Raw genomic sequence first — 18,671 nt, 5'->3', positions numbered from 1 at the left:
TTCATCCGATGATGGACACTTAGGTTGTTTCCATCTCCTGGCTATTGTAAATAGAGCTGCAATGAACATTTTGGTACATGACTCTTTTTGAATTATGGTTTTCTCAGGGTATATGCCCAGTAGTGGGATTGCTGGGTCATATGGTAGTTCTATTTGTAGTTTTTTAAGGAACCTCCATACTGTTCTCCATAGTGGCTGAACCAATTCACATTCCCACCAGCAGTGCAAGAGTGTTCCCTTTTCTCCACACCCTCTCCGACATTTATTGTATCTAGATTTTTTGATGATGGCCATTCTGACCGGTGTGAGATGATATCTCATTGTAGTTTTGATTTGCATTTCTCTAATGATTAAGGATGTTGAGCATTCTTTCATGTGTTTGTTGGCAGTCTATATATCTTCTTTGCAGAAATGTCTATTTAGGTCTTCTGCCCATTTTTGGATTGGGTTGTTTGTTTTTTTGTTATTGAGCTGCTTGTAAATTTTGGAGATTAATCCTTCGTCAGTTGCTTCATTTGCAAATATTTTCTCCCATTCTGAGGGTTGTCTTTTCATCTTGTTTATGGTTTCCTTTGCTGTGCAAAAGCTTTGAAGTTGCATTAGGTCCCATTTGCTTATTTTTCTTTTTATTTCCATTTCTCTAGGAGGTGGGTCAAAAAGGATCTTGCTGGGATTTATGTCATAGAGTGTTCTGCCTATGTTTTCCTCTAAGAGTTTGCTAGTTTCTGACCTTACATTTAGGTCTTGAATCCATTTTGAGCTTATTTTTGTGTATGGTGTTAGGGAGTGTTCTAATCTCATACTTTTACATGTACCTGTCCAGTTTTCCCAGCACCACTTATTGAAGAGGTTGCCCTTTCTCCACTGTACATTTCTGCCTCCTTTATCAAAGATAAGGTGACCATATGTACGTGGGTTTATCTCTGGGCTTTCTATCCTGTTCCATTGATCTATATTTCTGTTTTTGTGCCAGTATGGTACTGTCTTGATTACTGTAGCTTTGTAGTATAGTCTGAAGTCAGGGAGCCTGATTCCTCCAGCTCCGTTTTTCGTTCTCAAGATTGCTTTGGCTATTCGGGGTCTTCTGTGTTTCCATACAAATTGTGAAATTTTTTGTTCTAGTTCTGTGAAAAATGCCAGTGGTAGTTTGATAGGGATTGCATTGAATCTGTAGATTGCCTTGGGTAGTAGAGTCATTTTCACAATGTTGATTCTTCCAATCCAAGAACATGGTATATCTCTCCATCTATTTATTTCATCTTTAATTTCTTTCATCAGTGTCTTATAATTTTCTGCATACAGGTCTTTTGTCTCCTTAGGTAGGTTTATTCCTAGGTATTTTATTCTTTTTGTTGCAGTGGTAAATGGGAGTGTTTTCTTGATTTCACTTTCAGATTTTTCATCATTAGTGTATAGGAATGCAAGAGATTTGTGTGCATTAATTTTGTATTCTGCTACTTTACCAAATTCATTGATTAGCTCTAGTAGTTTTCTGGTAGCATCTTTAGGATTCTCTATGTAGAATATCATGTCATCTGCAAACAGTGACAGCTTTACTTCTTCTTTTCTGATTTGGATTCCTTTTATTTCCTTTTCTTCTCTGATTGCTGTGGCTAAAACTTCCAAAACTATGTTGAATAAGAGTGGTACGAGGGGGCAACCTTGTCTTGTTCCTGATCTTAGTGGAAATGCTTTCAGTTTTTCACCATTGAGGATGATGTTGGCTGTGGGTTTGTCATATATGGCCTTTATTATGTTGAGGAAAGTTCCCTCTATTCCTACTTTCTGGAGGGTTTTTATCATAAATGGGTGTTGAATTTTGTCAAAAGCTTTTTCTGCATCTACTGCGATGATCATATGGTTTTTATTCTTCAGTTTGTTAATATGGTGTATCACATTGATTGATTTGCGTATATTGAAGAATCGTTGCATTCCTGGAATAAACCCCACTTGATCATGGTGTATGATCCTTTTAATGTGCTGGTGGATTCTGTTTGCTAGTATTTTGTTGAGGAATTTTGCATCTATATTCATCAGTAATATTGGTCTGTAGTTTTCTTTCTTTGTGACATCCTTGTCTGGTTTTGTTATCAGGGTGATGGTGGCTTTGTAGAATGAGTTTGGGAGTGTTCCTCCCTCTGCTATATTTTGGAAGACTTTGAGAAGGATAGGTGTTAGTTCTTCTCTAAGTGTTTGATAGAATTCGCCTGTGAATACATCTGGTCCTGGGCTTTTGTTTTTGGGAAGATTTTTAATCACAGTCTCAGTTTCAGTATTGTGATTGGTCTGTTCATATTTTCTATTTCCTCGTGTTTCAGTCTTGGCAGGTTGTGCATTTCTAAGAATTTGTCCATTTCTTCCAGGTTGTCCATTTTATTGGCATAGAGTTGCTTGTAGTAATCTCTCATGATCTTTTGTATTTCTGCAGTGTCAGTTGTTAGTTCTCCTTTTTCATTTCTAATTCTATTGATTTGAGTCTTCTCCCTTTTTTTCTTGATGAGTCTGGCTAATGGTTTATCAATTTTGTTTGTCTTCTCAAAGAACCAGCTTTTAGTTTTATTGATCTTTGCTATCATTTCCTTCATTTCTTTTTCATTTATTTCTGATCTGATCTTTATATTTTCTTTCCTTCCGCTAACTTTGGGATTTTCTTGTTCTTCTTTCTATAATTGCTTTAGTTGCAACGTTAGGTTGTTTATTCGAGATGTTTCCTGTTTCTTCAGGTAGGATTGTATTGCTATAAACTTCCCTCTTAGAACTGCTTTTGCTGCATCCCATAGGTTTTGGGTCATCGTGTCTCCATTGTCATTTGTTTCTAGGTATTGTTTTGTTTCCTCTTTGATTTCTTCAGTGATCACTTTGTTATTTAGTAGTGTATTGTTTAGCCTCCATGTGTTTTTACAGATCTTTTCCTGTAATTGATATCTAGTCTCATAGTGCTGTGGTTGGAAAAGATACTTGATACAATTTCAATTTTCTTAAATTTACCAAGGCTTGATTTGTGACCCAAGATATGATCTATCCTGGAGAATGTTCCATGAGCACTTGAGAAAAATGTGTATTCTGTTGTTTTTGGATGGAATGTCCTATAAATATCAATTAAGTCCATCTTGTTTAATGTATCATTTAAAGCTTGTGTCTCCTTATTTATTTTCATTTTGGATGATATCTCCATTGGTGAAAGTAGGGTGTTAAAGTCCCCTACTATGAATGTGTTGCTGTCGATTTCCCCTTTTATGGCTGTTAGTATTTGCCTTATGTATTGAGGTGCTCCTATGTTGGGTGCATAAATATTTACAATTGTTATATCTTCTTCTTGGATCGATCCCTTGATCATTATGTAGTGTCCTTCTTTGTCTCTTCTAATAGTCTTTATTTTAAAGTCTATTTTGTCTGATATGAGAATTGCTACTCCAGCTTTCTTTTGGTTTCCCTTTGCATGGAATATCTTTTTCCATCCCCTCCCTTTCAGTCTGTATGTATCTCTAGGTCTGAAGTGGGTCTCTTGTAGACAGCATATATATGGGTCTTGTTTTTGTATCCAGTCAGCCAATCTGTGTCTTTTGGTGGGAGCATTTAGTCCATTTACATTTAAGGTAATTATCGATATGTATGTTCCTATTCCCATTTTCTTAATTGTGTTGGGTTTGTTACTGTAGGTCTTTTCCTTCTCTTGTGTTTCTTGCCTAGAGAAGATCCTTTAGCATTTGTTTTAAAGCTGGTTTGGTGGTGCTGAACTCTCTCAGCTTTTGCTTGTCTGTAAAGTTTTTAAATTCTCCATCAAATCTGAATGAGATCGTTGCTGGGTAGAGTAGTCTTGGTTATAGGTTTTTCTCCTTCATCACTTTAAATATGTCCTGCCACTGCCTTCTGGCTTGCAGAGTTTCTGCTGAAAGATCAGCTGTTAACCTTATGGGGATTCCCTTGTGTGTTATTTTTGTTTTTCCCTTGCTGCTTTTAATATGTTTTCTTTGTATTTAATTTTTGACAGTTTGATTAATATATGTCTTGGTGTGTTTCTCCTCGGATTTATCCCGTATGGGACTCTCTGTGTTTCCTGGACTTGATTAACTATTTCCTTTCCCATATTAGGGAAGTTTTCAACTATAATCGCTTCAAATATTTTCTCAGTCCCTTTCTTTTTCTCTTCTTCTTCTGGAACCCCTATAATTCAAATATTGGTGCGTTTAATGTTGTCCCAGAGGTCTCTGAGACTGTCCTCAGTTCTTTTCTTTCTTTTTTCTTTTTTCTGCTCTGCAGTAGTCATTTCCACCTTCCAGGTCACTTATCCGTTCTTCTGCCTCAGTTATTCGGCTATTGATCCCATCTAGAGTATTTTTAATTTCATTTGTTGTGTTGTTCATCATTGCTTGTTTCATCTTTAGTTCTTCTAGGTCCTTGTTAAATGTTTCTTGCATTTTCTCTATTCTATTACCAAGATGTTGGATCATCTTTACTATCATTATTCTGAATTCTTTTTCACGTAGACTGCCTATTTCCTCTTCATTTGTTAGGTCTGGTGGGTTTTTATCTTGCTCCTTCATCTGCTGTATGTTTTTCTGTCTTCTCATTTTGCTTATCTTACTGTGTTTGGGGTCTCCTTTCTGCAGGCTGCAGGTTCGTAGTTCCTGTTGTTTTTGGTGTCTGTCCCCAGAGGCTAAATTTGGTTCAGTGGGTTGTGTAGGCTTCCTGGTGGAGGGGACTAGTGCCTGTGTTCTGGTGGATGAGGCTGGATCTTGTCTTTCTGGTGGGAAGGTCCACGTCTGGTGGTGTGTTTTGGGGTGTCTGTGGACTTATTATGATTTTAGGCTGCCTCTCTGCTAATGGGTGGGGTTGTGTTCCTGTCTTGCTAGTTTTTTGGCATAGGATGTCCAGCACTGTAGCTTGCTGGTTGTTGAGTGAAGCTGGGTGTTGGTGTTTAGACAGAGACCTCTGGGAGATTTTCGCCTTTGATATTACGTGGAGCTGGGAGGTCTCTTGTGGACCAGTGTCCTGAAGTTGGCTCTCCCACCTCAGAGGCACAGCAGTGACTCCTGGCTGCAGCACCAAGAGCCTTTCATCCACATGGCTCAGAATAAAAGGGAGAAAAAGTAGAAAGAAAGAGGATAAAAGAAAATAAAATAAAGTAAGATAAAATAAAATAAAGTTATTAAAATAAATAATAATTATTAAGAAAAAAAAGTTTTTGAAAAGTAAAAAAAAAAAAAACGGACGGATAGAACCCTAGGACAAATGGAGAAAGCAAAACTATACAGACAAAATCGCACACAGAAGCATAGACATACACACAAAAAGAGGAAAAGGGAAAAAAATCATAAATGTTGCTCTCAAAGTCCACCTCCTTAATTTGGGATGATTCTTTGTCTATTCATGTATTCCACAGATGCAGGTACATCATGTTGATTGTGGAGCTTTAATCCACTGTTTCTGAGGCTGCTGGGAGAGATTTCCCTTTCTCTTGTTTGTTCGCACAACTGCCGGGGCTCAGCTTTGGATTTGGTCCCGCCTCTGCGTGTAGGTCACCGGAGGGCGTCTGTTCTTCACTCAGACAGTACGGGGTTAAAGGAGCAGCTGATTCGGGGGCTCTGGCTCACTCGGGCCAGGGGAGGGAGGGCACGGAGTGCGCGGGGCGAGCCTGCAGCGGCAGAGGGCAGCGGGACGTTGCACCAGCCTGAGGTGCGCTGTGCATTCTCCCGGGAGAGTTGTCCCTGGATCCTGGGACCCTGGCAGTGGCGGGCTGCACAGGCTCCCCCAAAGGGGGTTGTGGATAGTGACCTGTGCTCGCACACAGGCTTCTTGGTGGCGGCAGCAGCAGCCTTAGTGTCTCCTGCCCGTCTCTGGGGTCCGTGCTTTTAGCCACAGCTTGCGCCCGTCTCTGGAGCTCCTTTAAGCAGCGCTCTTAATCCCCTCTCCTCGCGCACCAGGAAACAAAGAGGGAAGAAAAAGTCTCTTGCCTCTTTGGCAGCTCCAGACTTTTCCCCGGAGTCCTTCCCGGCTAGCCGTGGTGCACTAACCCCTTCAGGCTGTGTTCACGCCGCCAACCCCAGCCCTCTCCCTGCGCTCCGATTGAAGCCCGAGCCTCAGCTCCCAGCCCCGCCCGCCCCGGCCGTGAGCAGACAAGCCTCTCGGGCTGGTGAGTGCCGGTCGGCACAGATCCTCTGTGCGGGAATCTCTCCGTTTTGCCCTTCGCACCCCTGTTGCTGCGCTCCCCTCCGCGGCTCCGAAGCTTCCCCCCTCCGCCACCTGCAGTCTCGCCCGCGAAGGGGCTTCCTAGTGTGTGGAAACCTTTCCTCCTTCACGGCTCCCTCCCACTGGTGCAGGTCCCGTCTCTATTCTTTTGTCTCTGTTTATTCTGTTTTCTTTTGCCCTACTCAGGTACGTGGGGTCTTTCTTGACTTTTGGGAGGTCTGAGGTCTTCTGCCAGTGTTCAGTAGGTGTTCTGTAGGAGCTGTTACACGTGTAGATGTATTTCTGATATATTTGTGGTGAGGAAGGTGATCTCCGTGTCTTACTCTTCTGCCATCTTCCCCCCTCCTCCTCTGTTTTCTTGATTCACAAATTCTGTAACTTCATCCATCCATGAATTCATTCATTTATTCATTCATTCACTCAACAAACGTCTATGTCCTCTGTTGACTGTGGAGATGCACAGGTGAAGGGCTAGGTTGCAGGCCACCATGGCCCCTCGAGGGATCTAATGCAAAAAAGAAGCAAGTCAGCAGCCATTTTGATATAATCTCTGTCCTGGAGAGAGTTTGGTCCACAGTGCTATAGAAGTGCAGAGAGATGATATCCAACTTCTACACAAGGATTGGGGAAGTCTTCCCAGAGGACCTGAAAATGAGCTGTATCCTGAGAGATGAGTAGAAATAGGCCAGGTCACGAAGGGAAGAAAGGGCAGGTGGGCAAATCCAGCATGTACCAAGGCCCGGGGCTGGGAGCCAGGATGCCTTTGAAAGGCTGCAGGGAGATTGTGGTCAGAGGGGTAGAATGGTGAGGGAGCAGCAAAGGTAAGACTGGAGAGGAGGGAAGAGGTGCGTCATGGCCCCTTTTCCCAGCTGAGGAGATTGACTTTTATCCTCAGGGGTAGGAGGCTGTGAGAGCCCAGGAGATGGCTCCAGGATGGCGGGTTTACACTTAGACATCCCTGCCGGACTCTCTCTCTCAAACACAGGGTGATCTAGTGAGTCCACAACCACAACAAATGCCTCGGAAACTCAAGCCAACAGATGGCTCCAAGCGCCTGTCAGGCTCCCCGGCCACCTCATCATGCCACTAATTCTCTCCTGTCCGTCTTCCATGGCTCCTCTTTCTCCCACATCCCCCATTCCTGCAAATCCCGTCCCTTCTCCCCTCAGAATAGCTGCTCTTGGCCCCAACATTCACTTCTTCATGCCAGATCAGCGGCCCTCAGCCTCGGCACTCTTGACATTTGGGGCTGGGTCACTCTTTGTGGTAGGGACCGTCCTGTGTACTGTAGGCCGTCTAGCAGCATCCCTGGTCTCTGCCCACCAGATGCCAGGAGCACCCCATACATACCAGTCATTGCCAGTCAAAGCTGTCTCCAGGCTTTACCAAATGCCCCTGGGGGCCAAAACCACCCTGCTTGGGAAACACTGTGTTAGATTCTGGCCACAGCCTCCAGTAACATGTGATCACCAAACCATTGTTCCCCATCTCCATGCAGCCTTCAATGGCTCCCCATTGTCTACCACAGAAACCCACACTCTCAGCCTGGCATTTGAGGCATTGCACCACCAGCCTCCAGCTTGCTGAGATTTTTTCCAAAAATAATCTCCGCTCCAGCAAGACACGGAAGGGGGCTGCCTGAGTCAGACAGGAAAAGGGGAAGGAAACAGAGGTGTCGGCTTCACTTTAGGTGTGGCAGCCTGGTTGAGAATGATACCACTTGTCAGTGGCATTTTGTAGAATGTGTGAGTAGATAACACACATCCCTGTCTTCTGAATCTATGTGTGGGCCCTGCTCATGGGGGATCGCAAACAGCCAAAATGTTATCATCCCCCTTTCCCTGAGACAGAAGTTTGCCGCATCTGTTTCTAGCAAAGTAGGGGTTTTTCTGGTACTTAATGTCTCTGGCTGCATAAGGAAGGTGGCGGGGGGAGCCATGGGATCTCTGGTCTCAGGGAGGGGCCACCCAATAGCCTGGCCCAGGGAGAAGCTGCCAGGCCTTTATTTGACTAGAGGAGAGTGGCACTTATTCTGGCTGACATCCCAGCGGAGTGAGAAAGGGGAGAGGAGAAAGCTGTCGCTGTGGGAGACTAAGGTTTAGCAGAGTAACTGTTCAAGTGAGCAAAGAGTTCTTTTGTAGAAAATCGTGCCCAGCTGTCACTCCTCTGTGCTTTGGAGAGAACAGTTGGGTGTGTGTGGCGGCAGTGCGAATTCAGGATATGGGAAGAACACAGGAGACAGGACGATGTTCAGTTCCCTTCAACAGATGACACCCACCGAGTGTGCACGGTGCCCTGGGCACCAGGCTGCATGCTGGGGTGCTGGATGGGATTACGCCGGGTTAGACACAGCCCTCTCCTAGCGGGACGCGCGGCCAACAGCAGGCCTGGGGTGCCGGTCCAAGTATTCTGAAGGTGTTGAACCCACTGATAGAAATCCGCATAGCAATTTCAGCTAGGCTCGTCCCCCAAGTGTGTGGGCGTGTGGGCGTGTGCATGTGTTTCTGGGCGTGTGCACGTGTGTGCGTGGAGTATATACCCTTGCAGGACTGACTTACACTACGTTTCTCATGCTTTCGGTGTCTGCTGCTCTTTCCTACGTAAACTACCCGTCCCGTCGTCCTCCTTCCCAGCGCCTCCTGCTAATGTGATAACCTTCCTTTGCCTCTTCTCCCCTCTTGCATCTCTCAGCTTGTCCTGCCTCTTGGCCTGTCCAGAGAAGTTGCATCTGCCCCTCAGACCCCTTCATGTGACTCGTTCCCCTTCTCTCCTGCCCCTGCCTCTCTGTCTCTGAGAGGCCACGTCAAGCCGATTAAGCAGGTGTTACTATTATCCTCGTTTTGCAGATGATGAACCTGAGACCTGGAGAGAATTCTCCAAGGTCATACACTAGTAAGTGAGGATTTGGAAGTAAGGCAGGATTTGGAGACCTGGCTCCACAGCTCTGCTCGAGCTACTGCTGCCGCTGGGGTCATGGCTCGTTCTGGGCCCTTTGATTCAGTTTAATCTCGGGAGACCCCTCCTCCAGGTCGTAAATATTAAAACGATAGATCAGCTCCTCCTTGGCAGGAGATAGCTGGCAGGAGCTTCCTCCTCTTGGCCACTTCCCAGTGGCAGCCCCTGTGAGAAGGGAAACCAAGGTCACAGCCCGTGTCGGGGGCCAGGGAGGGGGCAGACCAGAGAGTAGGCCCCTCCCCTGACACTGATGGGAACCGGGCAAGAGTATGAACGGAGGTCCACCCGCCGCGGACGCCACACCAGACCAGGGGACACGCGTGGCGCTGGCTTCCAGCCTGGGCTGCCCCCCTTTACTTCCCACCCCACCTCTGTCCCCCACTGTGAACTCCCAGCCTGCGTCTCCCTGTTTGGTCACTCCCCTCTCAAGGGTTCCCCGAGGGCCTGGGTGTGTGGACCTGGGACACAGTCCATCCTCTGGAACGGACCCAGGGGAGAGAGATCCATGCAAGTCCTGAAATCAGGCTCAGGTTATTTGGGTGGTAGATTCCGGCGTCTTCAACACGTGGGGTGAAAGAGCAGCAGAGGATGGGGCTCGGGGGCCCTGAGCTCTGCTTCCAGCTGGCCACTGACTCTCCAGGTGGCGTGTCCCCGTGCACGTGGCTGTCCTCATTGTTGAAAGCAGACCGTCCAACCATGGCTGTCCTCTGGCTCCAATGCTGGCTCACGACCCTGCTCCACCGCAGCCCCATCCATCCCTCACCCTCCCTCCCTTCCCTTTCTTTGGCTGGTTTGTCAACCTTGGGAACAAAATATCTAACCTGGGTGTGTATTCAAGATGGCAGCAACCTGATGCCTTGGGTAGAAAGAGAAATACAGCATCAGTTTGTAAATGTGTGAAGCCCCAGAAGCCTTCTGGGTAGTAGGTTTCCTCTCAATTTTATTGGATTCCCTAGAAAAATATTTGTGAAAGATAGAAAGAAGACAGATGCACCAATCTCACTGTATCCCAATTTAAAGAAAGAGAAAAAACATAAATGAAAAACGTTTTAGTGTGTCCTCCCCCCTGGATCCCCAGCAATTCAGGCTACTGGCTTGTGAAGGAAGCATGCAGGCCACTAGATAGCCTGGGTGGGTGAGATGAAGATCAAAGCTCTTTCCCCAAACCCAGACCCACATTGGCACCTCTCGGTGAGTCTGCCAGTGGGACAGGTTGCCAGCAGTCACCTTCCCTGCCTGATACCACCCTTCCTCCCCGGCTTTCTCAGCACACCCTTGGGAATGGCCCCATCACGACTGCCTCTCCGGCATCTGTCCTGGGAGGCAAAGCAAAGGCAGTTTTCCAAAGGAGGATCTCCAGGGCCGTCTCTCCTCCTGTTGGCATCCTCCACTATCACAGCCAACGGGCGGAGAGTAACTGAGCACTTGCTCCCTGTTCAGCACCATACTGGGCACGTATATGTGTTACCCTCCGAGTACGGGGCTGCTGTGATCTGCATTTCACAGCTGAGGGGACTGAGGCGCAGAGTTAAGTAACTCACCCAAGTTTATGGGGTTAAAAAACAAGCGAGCCAGGGTCTTAGCCCCAGCAGTCACTCCAGAGTCCAACAGCCTGGCCTAATACAATATGTACTGGGTGTATTCTTACAGCTTGGGAGGAAAGGACACGACGGACTGGAAACAAAGATCCCCAAAGTGAGTCTAGTCCCAGTTGAAGGAGAGGAGTGTGTCTCAGAGCCGCCCCTGGTCAGAGGGCCCCCACCAGGGCACGGCTGAGCTCTGTCCCTGCGGGTGCTGAAGGTCCCCCGCACAGCCAGTCGGTGCATCTGGGGGATCCCGCAGCCATACGGGTGCATCAAGAGGTCGGCTGAACTAAATGTTCGCTTGAACCCACTCATTCGTTCCCAGCATCTTGTCTGAAGCAGGCTTCAGGGCGTGTTCGATGCACGAGGGCAATGCCCTGTGTGGCCTACGAGGTTTGAGGCCAGCCCGTGGCCTTGGACGCGCTTGGCTCAGATCCCGTCTCACCAGGGAGGTCCCGCATTCACAGTCAACCCCAGGGTCTGCCCCTGGCATTGCCCAGAGCAACCACTGACCTCAGTCCGCCTTCCATCCAATCGTACCTACTTCCCAGGGTGGCTGTGAGGGTCACGTAGACAACAGAAGGTGAACAATCAAGAACAGAAGCGTCCCTCGGCACCGAGTTATTTTGGCCGTCTAACCACAGCACAGCAAGCAGGGCTGCCTCCCATCCACTGTTTCTTCTCCGTTGTTTACTCTCCCCCACACGGGAGAATTTTTGAACAGGGAACTCACCACCAGCAGAAAATGATGTATGCTTCTGCTTTAAGGAAAACACAGCCCCCTAACGTCTGTCCACATGGCAATGTTTCTCTGTCCTCATCCAACCACTCCTTCCCATGTGTTGGAAAAAGATGGTTCACGGAGACTCTCCTCCAGGGGCTGGGCAGCGGGCTGAGTGCTCCACGAGCATCTGCTTGTTTCAGCTTCACAATAACCCCCATTTCACAGATGGGGGTTTCACAGCAGGCTTAGCGGAGGTGACCAAGGCTACCCAGGTCATATGCTAGTAGCGCCAGAGCAGGGTTCAGACACGGCCCTGCCGCCTCCAGATACCAAACTCTTAAGACTAGGCTAGGTAATGAGAACTTATTGCATAGCACAGGGAACTCTACTCAGTGCTCTGTGGCGACCTAAATGGGAAGGAAACCCAAAAAAGAGGGGTTATGTGTATACAGATAGCTGATTCACTTTGCTGTACAGCAGAAACTAACACAACATTGTAAAGCAACTATATCCAACAAAAACTAAAAAAAAAAGGCTAGGCTAGGGTTTCTCAACCTCAGCACAGTTGGTAATTCTTTGTTGCAGGGACTGTCTGTGCATTGTAGAATGTTTAGCAACATCCCTGACCACACCCACTAGGTGTCAGTAACAGCCCCGACCTAGTCATAACAATGCCTCCAGACACTGCCAGCTGTCCCCTGGGTAGGTGGCTAGGGGCAAAAGCACCCCAGCTGGAAAGCAGTGCCCTTGCCTACTGGCGGTGGCTCTGGACCATTCTAAGATCAGCCACTGCGCTTGGCCCCCAGCTTAGCTTCATGCCTGCTCCCTTCAGAACTTAACTCCTTCAGGTATCTCCTCTGAAGAAAATCTTTCCTCTCTGCTTCTCCAGCCAGTGCAGGACAGTAAGCCCCAGGCTAGCTGCCATGGCCAGGTGAGCATTTACTAGCGAGAAGTCTCCTCCCCCAGAGACGGGTCACTCCTGTCTCCCACCCACACTGGCAGCTCCAGAGACTTCCTCCGAGCACAGAAGGCCTTCAGGCTGTCCGGCCTGGACCATCCCCTCCCCAGCATCAGTTCCCCTCTTCCAGGGCAGCAGCAAAGAGGCTGGAGGGCCAGGAATGGACTGCCTCCTCCTCGACTCCTTACCAGCCCGTCCCAGAGGGGCGAGGCATCCCACACCACCTCCAGGATGGCCTCTGGGTTAGCTTCCGTGGATATGGCCTTGTCTGTGTGCATTGGGTTGAAGGCTGTGACTTTGCCAGTCCCCGAAATGGAGCCGCCAGTGCTCACCGATCGAGGCCAGGCCAGCCTGAGCAACCACTGCCGCCTTCTTGAATTCATTTCTGACTCTGAGATTCATTTAATAAACCCATTCATCACCGACCATTCTGCAAAGCCTGACAGGCCGCAGAATAGGAATCGGAAAACCTCTCCTTGCTTCCTTCCCCATCTGCTCCCATGTTCTGCTTCCCCCTTAACTCTCTTCTCTTGCATATGTGTGGCCACAGAGCTGCGTCCCTCTGGGGAATTGCGAGGCTGAATTATTTCAATGCCAGTATAGCACCAGCTAATGGAAAGTCCACGTAGTATGAGGGCTTCAATACCTGTCTGTGCCTGTGCACGTTCTCCCCCAGGCGTCTCGAGGTGGTTTCCTCAGAGCCCCCAGGGTACCATATACATTCCTTCCCGGAAGGCATTTGTGGATGGGGTGTCTCAGAGTTAAAAGGACCACCACTCCCCACCCTACCCCATGCCATCCTCAGCACTTCTGGTTTTTGAAGCCCCTAGGATATTCAAAAAGAAGTGCCAAGGGCTTCCCTGGTGGCGCGGTGGTTGAGAGTCCGCCTGCCGATGCAGGGGACGCGGGTTCGTGCCCCGGTCCGGGAAGATCCCACGTGCCGCGGTGCGGCTGGGCCCGTGAGCCATGGCCGCTGAGCCTGCGCGTCTGGAGCCTGTACTCCGCAACGGGAGAGGCCACAACAGTGAGAGACCCGTGTACTGCAAAAAAAAAAAAAAGGAAGTGCCAAAATGGGCTACCAGCAATTGTGGTATATTTTAAGTTTTTATATTTAATCAGTTAATGCTTTTAACATAAAAAACACAAAGCTAGTGTATTGTAGTGATCATAAGATAATTACGGGGTTTATTTTTTGTGTGTGTGTGGTAGGCGGGCCTCTCACTGCTGTGGCCTCTCCCATTGCGGAGCACAGGCTCCGGACGCGCAGGCTCAGCGGCCATGGCTCACGGTCCCAGCCGCTCCGCGGCATGTGGGATCTTCCCGGACCGGGGCACGAACCCGTGTCCCCCGCATCGACAGGTGGACTCTCAACCCCTGCGCCACCAGGGAAGCCCCAGGGTTTATTTTTAAGATGCAAATTCATGGTTCACTGCAAGCTGTGTGGTCGGGTAGTGGGACGGAGCGATGAGCCTCATCTTCTTTCCATATGGTGACTGTGTGTTTATCCTCATTTCCAGGCAATGCAGAAGTCTAACATTGAGGCCAGTGGTGCGGTGGGCCTGGGCAAATGGCCCCCTGGCAGCCCTGCCCTTGTACCTGGGCCCTACTCTCCCCCCGCACCACAGGCCAAGGAATTCTCAGGGCTCACGCCTAGGACCTGTGTCTACCTTCTACATTACACTCCCCAAATGTGTAGGACCCCAAAATCCGCCACCCTAATGACCCGAGCCTGATTTCAGGACTTGCATGGATCTCTCTCCCCTGGGTCCATTCCAGAGGATGGACTGTGTCCCAGGTCCACAAACCCAGGCCCTAGGGGGACCCTTGAGAGGGGAGTGACCAAGCAGGGAGATAGATGCAGGCTGGGAGTTCACAGTGGGGGACAGAGGTGGGGTGGGAAGTAAAGGGGGGCAGCCCAGGCTGGAAGCCAGCGCCACGCGTGTCCCCTGGTCTGGTGTGGCGTCCGCGGCGGGTGGACCTCCGTTCATACTCTTGCCCGGTTCCCATCAGTGTCAGGGGAGGGGCCTACTCTCTGGTCTGCCCCCTCCCTGGCCCCCGACACGGGCTGTGACCTTGGTTTCCCTTCTCACAGGGGCTGCCACTGGGAAGTGGCCAAGAGGAGGAAGCTCCTGCCAGCTATCTCCTGCCAAGGAGGAGCTGATCTATCGTTTTAATATTTACGACCTGGAGGAGGGGTCTCCCGAGATTAAACTGAATCAAAGGGCCCGGAATGAGCCATGACCCCAGCGGCAGCAGTAGCTCAAGTAGAGCTGTTGGGGAGAGTGGGTGCAGGGGCCACTTTCTGTACCTGACTTAGGATAACCTCTCTGAGCCTTACCTTCCTCATCTGTAAAAGGGGAATAATGACAACACCTACCTAATTGGAGTCTTGTGATTAAGTTAACATGTGTAAAGCTCCCAGAACAGTGCCTGGCACATAGTAGGTGCTCAAGAAATGTGAGCCGCTATTAGCCATCTTGTCATGGTTCCGACGTTACCTCCATGCATACAGGCGTCTTCCCGTTGCATCTTACCCTGGAGGAAGGCAAATGGTTTGCATAGCATGGTGATGTTCACAAGGCCAGAAGAGTACATTTCCTAACGTTTTATTATTAAAAAAAAAAACTGAACAGATACAGAAATCGAACTCAGTGGAAGAGTATGAAGAACCCCCATGTACCCATCCCCAGGCTTCAGGAATTCTCAACTCACAGCCAGTCTTTGTTCGTCTCTATTTCCATCCACTCCCCAGGGAGTACTTTCTGGTCTAGGTCGTCTCTCGACACCAAGTGGCCTGGTGCAGGGACAGAAGGTCCACTGGACGGTAAGGGTGTCGTGGAAGAGGAGAGGTACAGCCCTTAAAGGGGTCCTCTCTGCAGCTCCCCTCGGGGCATCCGATTCACAAGTCTTCTCGGCCCCATGATAAGACAAAGGACAGATGTTATCCCTGTTTTACAACCTAGGAAAAACCTCTTGAAGGTTCACATTTGACAACTATTATGACAGCATTTCCGCCTCTGATCGAAGAGCTGGGTGGTGGCCCGGGCTGCTTCAGCAGTTGGTTGCTCTCTGGTCTCTGGCGCTTGAAGGAAACGTTCCTCCTTCCTCGTAATGAACCTCACCGAATGCCCCGTTCCCTTCGCCTCCGTCAGAACTCTGCATGTCCATCCGATTCCTTAGCTGCTCCCCCTGCAGGAGCTCCGGGGCCAAGTGCTCTGTTCTCCTGGAGTGCTGGCGTGCATGTGCCCTCTTGGAATGATTTTATTTCTCACAACTTCCTTCTCTCCTTCCTTCTCCTCTCCCACCCCCTCCTCATTCCCTTTGCCCCTCCATCTGCCTCTTGTCACAACTCTCACGTTCTCAGGGCGCCAATTTGGACTCCTTTTCAAAGAAGGGACTTTCTAAAGACAGCTGGGAGGATGGGGCTGTGACCTGCCCGGTAGCTATGTGAAATGTCAAGTGTGGGGAACAGACACCAATCCAAACGGAGAAACTGGAGACCATGCAGTTCGGCCGGGGTGTCCTTCAGTCTCCTGCCCAAAGCCCAGAATTGGTCCTTGCCTCTCAGAGGCAGCCTGCATGCCCCAGGCCAGTCCCCTTCTTGGGAGAGGGGCGGGGACTTCACCGAGGGTGTGACCCAAGAATCTCTGGCTCTTGAGTAGCATTTTCCCAGGTGACCTGTTGACAGTCGATTCCCGCTAGGACCCCCCCCCGCCCCCGCCCCGCCCGGTGCTTCGTACCAAGCTGTGCTAATTGTCACATGTAGGCACAGTACTATCCCAGCAGGGGTGGCTTCCAAGCATGCTGAGGTGACCCTTTCTGGCCTCTTCCCCTCCAGATCTGGGCCTTCACATACACCCAGCAGATCCTCCAGGAGGAGCTGTGCCTGTCAGTCATCACCTTGTTCCCTGGCGCCCCGGTGGTTCTTGTCCTTTGCAAGAATGGAGATGACAGACAGGTAAGTGCTCAGCGCGTCTGCCCTGGGACGTGGCCGCCGGTGTAGGTCTAAGTCTCGTGTGCAGGAAAAGAGAGAAGCTTCAGAGGAGGAAGGGTTGATAAGGAAGAGGTCCTCTGGTTAGGAGAGGGAGGGAGGGGCCTCTGATACATTCCGTGGTGCCCGCAGCAGCGATCTGCTGCCGTGTGAAAGCCTATTGACCGCGCTATACCTCAGCTTGCATGTGTATCTTGTACTGCCCTGTCTTGCTCCGACGCCCACCCAGGATCCCAGAGCAGGAGCATACTGGGACGGAGCCTGAGGGGCCACAAGGATGAACAGGACTCGAACCGCTGCCTTCGGGGGCCTTGGCCTCTGGCAGGACGTCCAGCAAAGTTCATAGCGCTCTGGATGTACCTTGTGCCCAGTTTCTCTGGTGGCACAGTGTTGGCTCCACTCAGTTTCCTGCCAACTGGGTCCTGGTGTTAGAGAGACCGAGATTCAAATATCCATTTTCATGGCTCGCTGGCTGTGTGACCCTTGGCAGGTTACTGGACCTCTCTGAGCTTCAGTTTCCTCCTCTATGAAATGAGGTTGATGATGCCCATCGCACAGGGTAGCTGTTTAGAGCAATTCACTGAGATGATCCATGATACCTGGTCAGTGGTAGCTCCCCAATACGTGTCCATCCCCTCCCTCCTTGTCCAGTGAGGTGAAGTCTGGGAAGCAGCAGCACGAGACCCCCCTCTCTACTTGGGCCCCTCGTGCGCTGAAGCACTTTGGAGGAGCAGAGGTTCGGCTTCAGGTGCTGCCCAGGAGCCCCTCCCCCCCGCTGCCTCGCCATCCCCCCTCTTCATTCTCACCCGCTTCTTCATGACGGTGCAGATACCGAGCGTGGATCATTTCTTTAGCTGCTCCCGTGACTGACCCGCGTCACATTTTCTGGCCTATGGCTTGGAACGTTATTGCCTTCTAATGACTTTTCCTAGCAAACATATTGATTTCGCTTTTACTCTTTTTAATCCGATAAAAAAAAAAAAAAAAAAGAAAACCAACAACAATACCTGGCAAGGCAATTAGTTGCAGTTTTCTTCCTCCATGAGACCGTGAAGTCAAGTCTCTGGATGACCCTAGCCATGTGGTGTCAACATTTCTGATTACGCTGGAACTCCCAATACTATTGCTAGGACCCAGGACCTTAGCCGGAGAATTCTGGTTCATCCTCTCCCCTCTCCATCTTCCCAGCAATGGAGCAAGACTGGTTCCCGCATCGAGCATGTAGCATCCCACCTCTGCCTAGACACGGACATGCTTGGCGATGGCACTGAGAGCGGCAGGGAGATCGTTGTCAATCCGTGTGAGTCCTCACTTATGAGCCAGCACTGGGACCTGGTGAGCTCTTGAAGATCCGTGTCGGAACCGACAGGGGTTGTGGGGTGGCGCTTCCCCGGATGAGAATCGGACTGGAAACCAGGCTGCAGGCAGCCCCGAACTACTGCAGAAGCCCTGAATGGGGAGGCGAAGGCAGACCCCCCCCCCCCCCCCGCCCCCAGGACAGGAACGGCTGTCAGGGAGGATGCAGGAAGAGATTGCAAGCCACGAGCAACTCAGAGACAGACAGATCCCCGTGTTCTCAAGGCCGTTAAGTTCCAGTCCTGGCTGGGTCTGCCCCTGCACGGTACCTGGAGGCAGAGATCTGATGGGAAGTGTTGATGTGGTTCCCTGTCTTAACGAAAGAGGCCAGAGAGAGCAGCCTTCGTCGTCACTAGGCCAGGACTCGACTGAGAGACGAAGGGCGGAGGTGCTTTTCAAAACAAATAAAGGAACCGTGGAAGTTCTGTCTGTGTCTCGCCTCCTTTGTTTCCACTTAGGGTAGCTCAGAGCTAGGCTGAGTTCTCCTTTGAGTCGGGGTGGGCAGGTGGTGGGGCCTTGTTGGGGGTGGAAAAAGAGGACGGAGAGATGGGAAACCTGCCCTCTGATCCTGAACTGCCGCTGGCAGGCAGTGCCACCTGGAGAAGACACGTAACTTCTCTGGCCCTTCATCTCCTGTTACATCAAGTGGGGGGGGGGGGGGGCGCGAAGGACAGCAGTGTTTCCTACCTAGGGATACACAGTCTGTCTCATCTGGGGAAACTGTATCAATTCAGCAGCCCTAGGGTCTACCTGTGGGGATCCCACTGTGGTAGGTCCAGGGCAGGGTCCAGGCTCCTCCCTGGTTGGAATCACTGCTCTAGGCGTCTCTGTGGGCCCTGATGGCTTTATAGTCTGTGGCCATCGGTGTGAGAGTTTCTTCCTCTAACAAATCCGCAGTGTGTTCTGGGAATTGGG

The 18,671-nt window shown here is 49.9% G+C and overlaps 1 protein-coding gene across 1 annotated transcript in view; it reads left to right on the top strand.

Moving 5' to 3' along the window:
- Positions 1 to 17,743, top strand: part of GALNT14 (polypeptide N-acetylgalactosaminyltransferase 14) — a 224,826-nt gene extending 207,083 nt beyond the window's left edge. The window contains exons 12-13 of the mRNA XM_032652922.1: positions 16,248 to 16,367; positions 17,589 to 17,743. Coding sequence (XP_032508813.1) covers positions 16,248 to 16,367; positions 17,589 to 17,625 — 157 coding nt within the window. The 3' untranslated portion in view covers positions 17,626 to 17,743. The remainder of the gene's footprint in view (positions 1 to 16,247; positions 16,368 to 17,588) is intronic.
- The last annotated feature ends 928 nt before the right edge of the window (positions 17,744 to 18,671 follow it).

Source organism: Phocoena sinus, chromosome 13 (assembly GCF_008692025.1).
Source record: "Phocoena sinus isolate mPhoSin1 chromosome 13, mPhoSin1.pri, whole genome shotgun sequence".
Taxonomy (NCBI): Eukaryota; Metazoa; Chordata; class Mammalia; order Artiodactyla; family Phocoenidae; genus Phocoena; species Phocoena sinus.
Note: the sequence above shows the minus strand (reverse complement) of the source record. Positions and strands in the feature narration are given on the sequence as shown.